This window comes from Coregonus clupeaformis, chromosome 13, assembly GCF_020615455.1.
Source record: "Coregonus clupeaformis isolate EN_2021a chromosome 13, ASM2061545v1, whole genome shotgun sequence".
Lineage (NCBI taxonomy): Eukaryota > Metazoa > Chordata > Actinopteri > Salmoniformes > Salmonidae > Coregonus > Coregonus clupeaformis.
Genome location: NC_059204.1, coordinates 23987070 through 24001060, shown reverse-complemented (window position 1 = coordinate 24001060; position 13991 = coordinate 23987070). Strand labels below are relative to the sequence as shown.

Here is a 13991-nt window from a genome sequence, read left to right as displayed (position 1 = left end):
TTGTATCTGACTTAAAACCGCCTACGAAGGTGGTTTGAAATGTGCCTTGGAATATCAGATTCCAAATGCTTTTTGGCTGTCCAGACTGCAGGAAAAATAACTGATTTGAATCAGATATGCAAGTAAATAGGATTAGAGTCACTTCAAACTGCCAGTGTGAACACGACTTAAGAACTTTCCACACATGGACTGTGCAACATTTGCCCATTTCTATTATTTTCCAAATTCTTCAAGCTCCTTCAAATTGGTTGTTGATCATTGATAGACAACCATTTTCAGGTCTTGCCATAGATTTTCAAGTAGTGTAAGTCAAAACTGTAACTCGGCCACTCCGGAACATTCACTGTCTTCTTGGTAAGCAAGTGTAGATTTGGCCTTGTTTTAGGCTATTGTCCTGCTTAAAGGTAAATTCAGGTATTCCTCTAGGATTTTGTCTGTGCTTAGCTCCATTCAGTTTCTTTTTTTTATCCTGAAAAACTCCCCAGTCCTTAATGATTACAAGCATACCCATAACATGATGCAGCCACCACTATTCTTGATCATGCTGAGTGGTACTCAGTATTGTGTTGTATTAATGCACCAAATTTGTAAGTTGCTCTGGATAAGAGTATCTGCTAAATGACTTAAATGTAAATGTATTGGATTTGCACCAAACATAACTTTGAATTCAGGACAAAAAGTGAATTGCTTTGCCAAATTTTTTTCAGTATTACTTTAGTGCCTTGTTGCAAGCAGGATGCATGTTTTGGAATATTTGTATTCTGTACAGGCTTCTTTTTCACTCTGTCAATTGGGTTAGTATTGTGGAGGAACTACAATGTTGTTGATCCATCCTCCGTTTTCTCCTATCACAACCATTAAACTCTGTAACTGTATTAAAGTCACCATTGGCTTCGTGGTGAAATCCCTGAGCGGTTCCATTCCTCTCCAACTGATTTAGGAAGGACACCTGGATCTTTGTAGTGACTGGGTTTATTGATACACCATCCAAAGTGTAATTAATAACTTCACCATGCTCAAAGGGATATTCAGTGTCAGCATTTTTTTTTTAAACCCATCTACCAATAGGTTCCCTTCTTATTGAGGCATTGGGAAAACCTCCCTGGTCTTTGTGGTTGAATCTGTGTTTGAAATTTACTCATCGACTGAGGGACCTTACAATTATCTGTATATGTGGGGAACCGAGATGAGCGAGTCATTCAAAAATCATGTTGAACGCTATTATTGCACAGTCCATGCAACTTATTATGTGACATGTTAAGCAGATTTGTACTCCTGAATTTATTAAGGCTTGCCATTACAAAGGGGTTGAATACTTATTGACTCAAGACATTTCAGCTTTTCATTTTTTATTAATTTGTGTAAATAAAACAAAAAACATGATGGGGTGTGTGTGTGTGTGAAGGCCACTAACCAAAATAATCTACATTTAATCAATTTTAAATTCAGGCTGTAACACAACATTTGGAAAAGGGGTGTGAATACCTTCTGAAGGCACTGTATGTATAGTTTAAACTCAACCGTTTGTCTTGAATTTATGCAGTAGTGATGCGTGGGTAAAATCCAGTGGTGGCTGGTGGGAGGAGATATAGGAGGTGAAGTCCACAACGCATATTGCATGTAACAAACAGTTACTTGACCTACAGAATGGTTAAGCAAGTTAATGTTTCTGACATTTTTGGACCACTAAACAACTATTGATTTAGAACCACAGAGAGTTACTGCAAGTCGCATAGAAACAGGAGGTGCCTCCACTATTCCAGCACCATTTCAACATAATCAAATCACATCTGCTTAGTCTAGTACAGTGACAACTAAGATGCCAAAAACGATTTAGTCCAATCAACATAAGCTAAGTGTGATGTGGCTGTCCATGGTTCTGATTTCTTTGTGCGTGCGCTTGTTCGTGCAAGTAGAAAAACATGTTGACTCACCCTACTTCTAGAGATACACCAATGCCATCCTCTCTTTCATGTTGATGAAACGGTCTATCACTCTGTCATACAGTACACTCATACATTTTTTGTTGTCCGAGGCTAAAGAAAATGGTTGCTCGCTAGCCTAACTTCCATTCATGGGCAACGTTAGCTAGTTGAACTTCCATCCTCTCAGGTCAGGGGCACAACAATGTATGAATTAATGGTTGGATCAGAATCGCCGTTATAATCACTGGCCAGTGCGGATAATTAAGTAAAACCAATTTTAGTTAGCTAACTAGCCACCGGAGGACAACAACACAACGAGATGCAACAATTCAAGTTGTTTCTGTTAATGACATATGCTGTCAAAGCGATTTGATAGGAGAGACGCCAAATCCAAGCTGGCTTCCCATAACACTTTTTTTTCCCCCGCCAGAAGCATTCACAGTTGAGCTCGCTCAGTTTAGCTCAAAGCTGATTGGCTAATTTTTTATACTTGTTTTGTCAAGGGAGGCCAAATGCTCGCTGGCTTCTCTTGCATTCAATGCTACGGGCATACTCGTTTGGACCAGACAGTATCAGATAGATGGCCTACATGTAGAGAGACAGAGGATCGCTGTTTCGCTCGCTCGGATGCTTTCTCCTGTGAGATGCATTGTCTCTTGCAAATTGAAGGAAAATAATGAAACACAGACAAAAGTATTTTTTAAATGTTGTTATATTAATTGTTTTGTTTTAAAAAATTGGGAAGCCTGATTTCCCTTGGTGTCCATGAATACACACCAATGAATTTATGTATAGGTAATTTATGTTTATACAACTGATGTAATATGTATACTTGTCTTGTTCCCAGTAACCATGAACACCTTTGGCCGACTTATCAAAATGCGTAGGGAATGTGTAGTTTGGAGAGTGTTTGCACATTGCAAAACGTCGCCAAGACATCAGAATAGCATGTTGATGCTTGGCAGACATATAAACGATGTAGAATTTAAAATGTAGACATTATAAATACATCTGCAAGATGTCTTGCCAATTAGCAAACCCTCTCCATACTACATCTTGATCATGTATGCATCAGGCCTACGTTTAAGATGTACAATATATATGTAATCTGGGTTGAAGTGAAATACTGTTGATGTAAATTGTGTTCATTTTGTAAGAATGATAATTAGAAATAAAGATAGAACAGTTTTTGATTCAGTCTAATGAGAATTGCAATTATTGTGTAATGAATGTGTTAATTACACCCTTTTATTTGGGTTGCCTGTTAGTTCGGGTGATAGCATCATCTCTGTGAAATACATTTAACGTTTTTCCTCATTGGCTTAGATCACACAAAGCCAATATACAATGTATGTCTATAATTATAACCAGATGTATTTTTGTTAACCACAGAGATTGCTAACATTTTCCATAGGCTCTTTGGTGCAACCATTAACTCGTTCAGTCATGTCACGTGACAAGTAGGCAGTACATTTTATGAGCCTCGTGGTATTCCGATGTCACCTACTCGGTTGTCATAGCTGTATTTGTGAAAATTCAGGATATCACAATACAATTACAATCCTCTACTGCATACATGGAGGGAAAATACGTAGATATACACTTTTTACAAGATTGTTTGCACATGGTACTGAGATCAGAGATCAATGCAGATTGTGACTAGAGGGAGTACAGCTAGGACCGGAAGTGACTTTTCGTGGCTGGTTAGGAGAGCATTTTAGCGAACCCTTTCCCCAACCGTAACCTTAGTCTCCTAACCTGCCACGTTAACTATCCTAACCTGCTGCGTAAATTCTCCTAATCGCTACGAAAAAGTCACTTCAGGTCGTAGCTGTACGCCCTTTAGTCAGAACCACCGAGGTATAATAAGAACAGTCAGAACCCTCAATGCGCCATTCAAGACAAGCGGTATGTCGATTTTCGTTTTGCATGTGTTCTTCCTATTAGCGTAATGTTTACTGCAGCAGCACTAGCTGGAGCCTATCGACATTGACGTCCGGTTTTTGGATTTTGCCTTCAAAATAAAAGTGGTGGTAAAATGCTATGCGTATGATACCAAATCAATATTTTTAGCTTAGTGCATGAAGTTAAAATTATGTCAAGTAATTATAACTACATGGGGGACAAATCAAAACAAAAGAGAATTACTACTTGATATAAGATAAAGTAGACTTTCTGCCACCTCTGGTCTATTGGCATACCAGCACACACACATATATATAAATATATATATACATATATATATATATATATATATATATATATATATATATTTACACAGTACCAGTTAAGAGTTTGGACACACCTACTCATTCAAAGGTTTTTCTTTATTATGCAATTTTTTACATTGTAGAATAACCAAAAAAGCATTCCTCATTAAGCTGGTTGAGAGAATGCCAAGATTGTGCAAAGCTGTCATCAAGGCAAACAGTGGCTACTTTGAAGAATCTAAAATCTAAAATATATTTTGATTTATTTAACACTTTCTTGGTTACTATATGATTCCATATGTGTTATTTCATAGTTTTATGTCTTCACTATTATTCTACAATGTAGAAAATAGTAAGTTGATGAGTTCCTTTCCTGAGGATGACTCACCCCTCACAGTTCTGGGTGACTTCAACCTCCCTACGTCTACCTTTGACTCATTTCTCTCTGCCTCTTTCTTTCCACTCCTCTCCTCTTTTGACCTCACCCTCTCACCGTCCCCCCCTACTCACAAGGCAGGCAATACGCTTGACCTCATCTTTACTAGATGCTGTTCTTCTACTAATCTCACTGCAACTCCCCTCCATGTCTCCGACCACTACTTTGTATCCTTTTCTCTCTCGCTCTCCTCCAACACTACTCACTCTGCCCCTACTCAGATGGTAATGCACCGTCGCAACCTTCGCTCTCTCTCTCCCGCTACTCTCTCCTCTTCCATCCTATCATCTCTTCCCTCTGCTCAATCCTTCTCCCTCCAATCTCCTGATTCTGCCTCCTCAACCTTCCTCTCCTCCCTTTCTGCATCCTTTGACTCTCTATCCCGGCCGGCTCGGTCCTCCCCTCCTGCTCCGTGGCTTGACGACTCATTGCAAGCTCACAGAACAGGGCTCCGTGCAGCCGAGCGGAAATTGAGGAAAACTAGACTCCCTGCGGACCTGGCATCTTTTCTCTCCCTCCTCTCTACATTTTATTCATCTGTTTCTGCTGCTAAAGCCACTTTCTACCACTCTAAATTCCAAGCATCTGCCTCTAACCCTAGGAAGCTCTTTGCCACCTTCTCCTCCCTGCTGAATCCTCCTCCCCCTCCCCCCCTCCTCCCTCTCTGTGGATGACTTTGTCAACCATTTTGAAAAGAAGGTTGACGACTTTCGATCCTCGTTTGTTAAGTCAAATGACACTGCTGGTCCTGCTCACACTGCCCTACCCTATGCTTTGATTTCTTTCTCCCCTCTCTCTCCAGATGAAATCTTGCGACTTGTGACGGCCGGCCGCCCAACAACCTGCCCGCTTGATCCTATCCCCTCCTCTCTTCTCCAGACGATCTCCGGTGACCTTCTCCCTTACCTCACCTCGCTCATCAACTCATCCTTGACCGCTGGCTATGTCCCTTCCGTCTTCAAGAGAGCGAGAGTTGCACCCCTTCTCAAAAAACCAACACTCGATCCCTCTGATGTCAACAACTACAGACCAGTATCCCTTCTTTCTTTTCTCTCCAAAACTCTTGTGCGTGCCGTCTTTAGCCAACTCTCTTGCTATCTCTCTCAGAATTACCTTCTTGGTCCAAACCAGTCAGGTTTCAAGACTGGTCATACAACTGAGACTGCTCTTCTTTGTGTCACGGAGGCTCTCCGCACTGCTAAAGCTAACTCTCTCTCCTCTGCTCTTGTCCTTCTAGACCTGTCTGCTGCCTTTGATACTGTGAACCATCAGATCCTCCTCTCCACCCTCTCTGAGTTGGGCATCTCCGGCGCGGCTCACTCTTGGATTGCTTCCCGGGGAAGGACTGCCTGTTCCATGATCTCGCCATCACGGTTGACAACTCCGTTGTGTCCTCCTCCCAGAGTGCGAAGAGCCTTGGCGTGACCCTGGACAACACCCTGTCGTTCTCCGCTAAAATCAAGGCGGTGACCCGATCCTGTAGGTTCATGCTCTACAACATTCGGAGAGTACGACCCTGCCTTACACAGGAAGCAGCACAGGTCCTAATCCAGGCACTTGTCATCTCCCGTCTGGATTACTGCAACTCGCTGTTGGCTGGGCTCCCTGCCTGTGCCATTAAACATTTACATTACATTTACGTCATTTAGCAGACGCTCTTATCCAGAGCGACTTACATTATTATTTTTTTCATACCCCCTGTGGGAATCGAACCCACAACCCTGGCGTTGCAAACACCATGCTCTATCAACTGAGCTACATCCCTGCTGGCCATTCCCTCCCCTACCCTGGACGACGCTGGGCCAATTGCGCGCCGCCCCATGGGTCTCCCGGTCATTGCCGGCTACAACAGAGCCTGGATTCGAACCAGGATCTCTAGTGGCACAGCCTGCACTGCCTTAGACCACTGCGCCTTAGACCACTGCACCACTTAAACCCCTACAACCAACTCATCCAGAATGCTGCAGCCCGTCTGGTGTTCAACCTTCCCAAGTTCTCTCACGTCACCCCGCTCCTCCGCACACTCCACTGGCTTCCAGTTGAAGCTCGCATCTGCTACAAGACCATGGTGCTTGCCTACGGAGCTGTGAGGGGAACGGCACCTCCGTACCTTCAGGCTCTGATCAGTCCCTACACCCAAACGAGGGCATTGCGTTCATCCACCTCTGGCCTGCTGGCCCCCCTACCTCTGCGGAAGCACAGTTCCCGCTCAGCCCAGTCAAAACTGTTCGCTGCTCTGGCACCCCAATGGTGGAACAAGCTCCCTCACGACGCTAGGACAGCGGAGTCACTCACCACCTTCCGGAGACACTTGAAACCCCACCTCTTTAAGGAATACCTGGGATAGGATAAAGTAATCGTTCTACCCCCCCCCAAAAAAAATTAATAAATAAAATAAATAATATTGTAAAGTGGTTATCCCACTGGCTTTAAGGTGAATGCACCAATTTGTAAGTCGCTCTGGATAAGAGCGTCTGCTAAATTACGTAAATGTAAATGTAAAAATAAAGAAAAACCATGTAATGAGTAGGTGTGTCCAAACTTTTCACTGGTACTGTATATATATTTATACTCCGACATTGCTTGTCCTAATATTTATATATTTCTTAATTCCATTCTTTTATTTTTAGATTAGTGTGTATTGTTAGATATTACTGCACTGTTGGAGCAAGCATTCCGCTATAACCGCAATAACATCTGCTAAATATGTGTGTTGGACCAATTACATTTTATTTTATTTTATTTGGCTCTCCCACCCCTACGGTAAGGCAGCTCTAGCTGCACTAACTGTAAGTTGCTCTGGATAAGAGCATCTGATAAATGACTGAAATGTAAAATAAAGAATAAAAGGTGGAGCACATTGAGAAATAGTTGGATCTTAAGTAAATGAATGTCAATAACAAAAAGCTAGGTCATAGCAAGTGTTGCTGGAATTTTACTGTGGTCAAATAGGTTGCTTAGGCACCTTCACACTATACGGTACAAATATAGCACTGTAGAGAGAAAACCTTACTACCCGTCTCAGCTAAAGTGGGGTGGGAAATACTCAGTAGGGTCACTACTAACCAAATAGGATCCGTTTTTGTTGGGGACTGTGTGGTACATATCCAGCAACACTCCATATTATTCAGATCCCCATGAAATGACACCATATATAGATTCTACAGACCCTACTGAGTACTCCCCACCCCACGTTTACATCGGCACCAAGACTCGTTTTTTCTCTATAAGCCAATATGTAATGTATGCTTGATTTGCTTTGGGGGCATTTATTTGACCTTGGAACATGTTTTAAACCCCACATTTAATGCAAATGTCACTTAAATATGAACAAATTAGAATCATTGTTAATGTTAAAACTATTATTTTTCATACATCATGAATAAATACAGGTTAATGACATTGTTCTGCTATTACGTAGGGACTTTTATTTTGAACATTTCCGAAATTCCGTGACCCGGAAGTACTTTTTTAGTGTCGCTGAGAAGACGCTGATGTTCTTCCTGATTTATGAACACATAGGCAACTAACTACACCACGCAACAAATCAACTTTTTCCGTTATTAAATAATGAACTTAGCTACAAAGTTAATTTCAAGGCTTTGTGCTAATATTGAGCTAAAGATTCAACACGGGTGGATTTCTGATTAATTGCACGATGCACGACTTCTGAACGACCAGTGAGTGCATGGATCCCAAAATGCCCAAGCGCTGTGCCGCACCAAATTGTAATATCTACACAGATAAATCAGACGTCCCCTTTTTCAGATTCCCTTTGGACCCGGAGGGGTAAGTTGTGTTAAATAGTTTGCAATCCCTTATTAACTCTAGCTACTTTTGAAGTTATCTTTGTATTCCTCATTGGCACTGAAACATTACCGAGCCTGCTAGCTAGCTAGCTAACCTAGCTTGTGCTAGCGTTAATGGTAATGTCAAAGATGGAACTAGCCAGTTAGCTTGCTAAAAGGCTACATTCTGGTTCAGGAATCGGATGCAGTATTATTTATCTAAGGAATCATGCAAAGTCTGTTTTAGTAAGAGGGTAATCCCTGGTGAGCCCACAAAGTTATGAAAACGATCTTTAATCTGACAACTTCTTCTTGCAATGTTGTAAATAACACAATTGGCTAGCAGGCTATCTAGCTTTGATGTAGCTAGCAGGTAATAACACCCTCCCCATGTTGATTATGGACCAAATATGCTGATGTTGAGATAATGCATTTGAAGTCCATGAGTGTGAGGTTCATGAATATAAGCCCCCCGAAAATAGTGATTAGAAATCGAATCTTACAGAAGATTTTTTTTCAGTGTTTTTTCTATTCGTTTTTCTATTTTTATTTGAAATTCAGTTTTGTTTGTTTGTTTTCAGAGCTGATTTGCTAGTTTTTATTTAGTTTCAGTTGTATAAAATATGTATTTTTTGTTATTTAGTTTAAGTTTTAGTGTTGAGGACAGAAATCATGCGTGGAATAGCCCCAAGGTTCGCCAAAGTATAGACCAGGGATGTGCAACTGGCGGCCCCCCTTTTTGAAGGCCATTGGATCAATTAAAAAAAAACAATTCAGTGGGGGTCTTAACTTACTGTTGCAAATTAGAATAGTAGCATACACAAGGTGCAATTTCGAAATTTGGTTGTGCATCATCTGTTTTTCCCTTGTTACGTCAGTCATTTATGGTCACTCAGTTAGACAATGTCAGCTAACATTTTTGAGATTGGTAAATTAGTGTAGCATGGTTGAATTACTGTCTGGGTGCCCCCATTTGGTTTTGTTAGTCAGTCTCGCTCAGATATAATATTGAAAACTGCAAACATTTCTCTTCACCCAATGGCAAAATGTGTAGGATTGCAGGAAATTAGCAGTAAAACTTTATTTTTATTTTTATTAATGTTTTATATGCATACTTTTTTTTACGTGTCCCTCCGTGCACCCTCTGTGACTTCTAGGAAAATTTTAACCCACTTAACCCCAACATTTGTCCATTGTAAAGCCGTAGTTATTTTGTTGATTTGAGTCATTTCTCAAGATCATTATTTATATATTGTGATTATTGATGCATTTACGTCTGTCCCTCATTTTAAGGTCAACCCTGTTATGTGAACTGAACTCTCGTTTTAATATGGTGAAACTATTCCTTTTAAAATATATTTTTCAAAAGAAACATTGAACATCTAATAGTCAAATCATAGTGTAAAAGCAGGTGAGCTGTTTCTACTCTTTTTGGCAATTTTCTGGGGTTTTGTGGTGGATAACTAAGCGGGTGGAGCATAACTTGTCAACCCTGTTAGCTTTACCCATAGATAGTCAGGCTAGAAATGTTTTAACAATGTAAATGTTTTTCTGAAGCATGCATTCAATTGCGACTCCCTGTTGCACACGACACGCTTCCATTCCCCATGTCAAAATGGGATTTATGGGTGATTTAAGATATAACCTGTTGTGATGTCACGAGAGGCTGTGTCCTGGAGGGACGTTACATCCCCCTGAGATGGCTGCAAACCCAGACAGCTATGGCTCCATCTGCTGGTATGGTCGGGAACTCCAACCCTCTATGGCCAATCTTCCCACGCAGCTGAAACCAATCAGGAGCTGATGAGCTGAAGGTTTGTTGAAGGGAAGAGACACAGTCTCCAACCTGGGCTCTCTGGAGGACAAGAGTGCTGCACGTCCACTTCCATGAGGAATATAAGGATTTGGAGATACTTACCTTTGGGAAATACTCACCTTTGGATATATGCACCTGTGGAAATACGTGAGAGACATTTGGAAGGACTTTTTGCTGGGTTGGCCACTAGCTGCAACGTGGACTACAGTAAGGCTGGGGAAAAGTTATCTGAGCGAGTGAGAATTATGATTTTGGATGTGGAAGAGACATCCCTGAACTGTTAACCCTTAAAGAGCCACAAGAGAACAGAATTTGGTTATATTTTCGTTAATTTCCCAAGACATATAATAAAATCCTTGTTTTGTTTGAACCTTGTCTCCTTGCACTACTTGAGCAATCCCGCTGAAAGCTGTGTAGCCTCTCGTGACATCACAGATGGTGGAGAATACAGGCACGCTCAAGCGTTAATAGTGCATGTCAGAGGAGGATACCGAAGGTTTGATCACCCAGTTTTCCAAGTTGGCCGTAGGCTCCCCGCCGACTGAAATGGAGGACATATTGAAAGCCCTTGTTGCTGGCCAGCAAGCCCAGATGCAAGCAAACGTGGCTCTCTTGGAGGAGCAAAAGAAAGCCAACCTTCTGAAGGCAGAGGAATTGCAGTTGCAGAGACAGAGGGTTGTCCAAAATACCCGCCCAATAAAGGCAAGTGACTTTATATCTAAGATGGGAGCTACCGATGACATTGAGGCATACCTGCATGCATTTGAGGCCACGGCCACTAGGGAAGCCTGGCCCAAGCAACAGTGGGTTGGTCTGTTAGCCCCCTTTCTAACCGGGGAATCGCTGAATGCTGTCCGGGACCTGGGCCCTGACCAGGTTACTGACTATGATGCCCTGGAAGTCTGAGATCCTCAGCAGATATGGACTCACAAAGTTTGGTATGGCCCAGCGCTTTCACAGCTGGACCTTCCAACCAGACCAACCTCCTCGGGCGCAGATGCATGAACTTGTCCGAATCGCAAGGAAATGGCTGGATCCGCAGAGGAATACAGCAGCGGCGGTGGTGGAGGCCGTTGTGGTGGATCGTTACCTCACGCGCCCTGCCTTATGAGGCAAAACGGTTCATCAGTCAACAGGCCTTGACCACGGCTGATCTGACCGTGGAAGCTGTGGAAAAGTACCAGGCCACAGCGGAGATGCTGAATGCTTCCCGAAAAGACCCCAGGAGTGCGGCCCCACCACAAATGGGAAGAACCCGTCTAAAGGACCCCAAGGTCTCGAACCCAGCCACGTCAGGACTTATCCCGGCTCCAGGGGGAGCCAGAAACCAGGCGGGTCCAAGAAGAGTACACCAGGAGGGGGAAACTCGACAGTGTTACCGGTGTGGGGAGATGGGACATATCTCCTGGCAGTGTGGGAAACCAGCCGATGAACCTATGCCCACTGCGGAGTCCTCCAGCTCAGCACCCACACATCGTTTTGCCTCGCTCTTGGGAGTCGTAGATGGCGGCCCAGATCGACCCCCCCACCTGCCCGGTAACTGTGAATCACCATGATGTGGAGGCCTTACTGGATTCTGGTAGCCGGGCCACCCTGGTGCGTAAGGATTTGGTGGGCCCAACGTGTCTGACCCCCGGGGAAAGTCCTCCCAGTTTCCTGTGTCCATGGGGACACCAGAGAATACCCCATTACTGAACTTACAATGACCAGCACACGGGGAACCATACACACGACGGCGGGGGTGGTTGATTCCCTCCCCGTCCCTGTCCTAATTGGACGAGACTGCCCAGCCTTTTACCCACTCTGGAGAGAGTCTCAGGAGAGGATAACCCGAGTACCTCGGAAACGGAGAGGCAAGACTCATCCTGGGAAGGCTCCGGTGCAATCCTCCGAATTACTCACTCCCGCCCGGGCTCTGATAGGGATGGCAGGTGCCCAGACCGACACAGAGACGGAGCTACAGAATCTGGACAAAGAACTGTCTGGTCTGAAGGGGACCGCTGAGAGGTATCGTTTGTTAAAGCAACAGTTAGACATGAAGACAGAAGAGTTAGATATCCTCCAGGCTAAACTCCAACAGAGCTCCTTCCATAAGCAACAGGAGGAGCTGGAGAGGCTGCGCAGGACCATCGAGGAGTGTGAGGAGACCCTGCGCAGTAGTAAGGAGGTCCAGAAGAAGGCAGAGGAGAAGTACAAGGTGTTGGAGAACAAGATGAAGAATGCGGAGGCAGAGAGAGAGAAGGAACTGAAAGCTGCTCAACAGAAGCTAAACTCTGCTAAAACCAAGGCTGATGCGTTCAGTAAGAAACTCAGGGAGAGACAACAGGAGGCTGAGTCCCTGGTCCTAGAGGTGGAGGAGTTGAAGAGAGAGCAGGCTGGCAAGCACCACGGCAATGCGGACGCCCTCTCCCGGCGTGATGCCTTCTTCGCTGCCTTTACCCGACGAGGACGTCGGTCCCGAGGAGGGGGATGTGTGATGTCACGAGAGGCTGTGTCCTGGAGGGACGTTACATCCCCTGAGATGGCTGCAAACCCAGACAGCTATGGCTCCATCTGCTGGTATGGTCGGGAACTCCAACCCTCTATGGCCAATCTTCCCACGCAGCTGAAACCAATCAGGAGCTGATGAGCTGAAGGTTTGTTGAAGGGAAGAGACACAGTCTCCAACCTGGGCTCTCTGGAGGACAAGAGTGCTGCACGTCCACTTCCATGAGGAATATAAGGATTTGGAGATACTTACCTTTGGGAAATACTCACCTTTGGATATATGCACCTGTGGAAATACGTGAGAGACATTTGGAAGGACTTTTTTGCTGGGTTGGCCACTAGCTGCAACGTGGACTACAGTAAGGCTGGGGAAAAGTTATCTGAGCGAGTGAGAATTATGATTTTGGATGTGGAAGAGACATCCCTGAACTGTTAACCCTTAAAGAGCCACAAGAGAACAGAATTTGGTTATATTTTCGTTAATTTCCCAAGACATATAATAAAATCCTTGTTTTGTTTGAACCTTGTCTCCTTGCACTACTTGAGCAATCCCGCTGAAAGCTGTGTAGCCTCTCGTGACATCACACTGTACTTAATAGGCGCTTACTAGAGTACATTTTTTATGAGATGGGAAACACTGTTTTTTTATGAAGTTGAACATGTTAAGGCATTAAACCTCTCTTAATGCTTACATTATACCAAAATTACAGTGCCTTCAGAAAGTATTCATACCCCTTGACTTATTCCACATTTTGTTGTTACAGCCTGAATTCAAAATTGCTTAAATGTTGTTGTTTTTCTCTCACCCATCTACAGTCGTGGTGAAAAGTTTTGAGAATGACACAAATACTAATTTTCACAGTCTGCTTCCTCAGCTTTGATGATGGCAATTTGCATATACTTCAGAATGTCATGAAGAGTGATCAGATGAATTGCAATTAATTGCAAAGTCCCTCTTTGCCACGAAAATGAACTTAATCCCCCTAAAACATTTCCACTGCATTTCAGCCCTGCCACAAAAGGACCAGCTGCCATCATGTCAGTGATTCTCTCGTTAACACAGGTGAGAGTGTTGACGAGGACAAGGCAGGAGATCACTCTGTCATGCTGATTGAGTTAGAATAACAGACTGGAAGCTTTAAAAGGAGGGTGGTGCTTGAAATCATTGTTCTTCCTTGGTTACCTGCAAGGAAACGCGTGCCGTCATCATTGATTTGCCCAAAAAGGGCTTCACAGGCAAGGATATTGCTGCTAGTAAGATTGCACCTAAATCAACCATTTATCGGATCATGAAGAACTTCAAGGAGAGAGGTTCAATTGTTGTGAAGA

At 43.5% G+C, this 13991-nt stretch overlaps 1 protein-coding gene across 4 annotated transcripts in view; it reads left to right on the top strand.

Moving 5' to 3' along the window:
- The first annotated feature begins 8060 nt into the window (after positions 1–8060).
- Positions 8061–13991, top strand: part of LOC121579780 — a 29511-nt gene continuing 23580 nt past the window's right edge. For all 4 annotated transcript variants that reach the window (XM_041894671.1, XM_041894670.1, XM_041894669.1 and 1 more), the window contains exon 1: positions 8061–8360. In XM_041894671.1, coding sequence (XP_041750605.1) covers positions 8260–8360 — 101 coding nt within the window. In that variant the 5' untranslated portion in view covers positions 8061–8259. The remainder of the gene's footprint in view (positions 8361–13991) is intronic.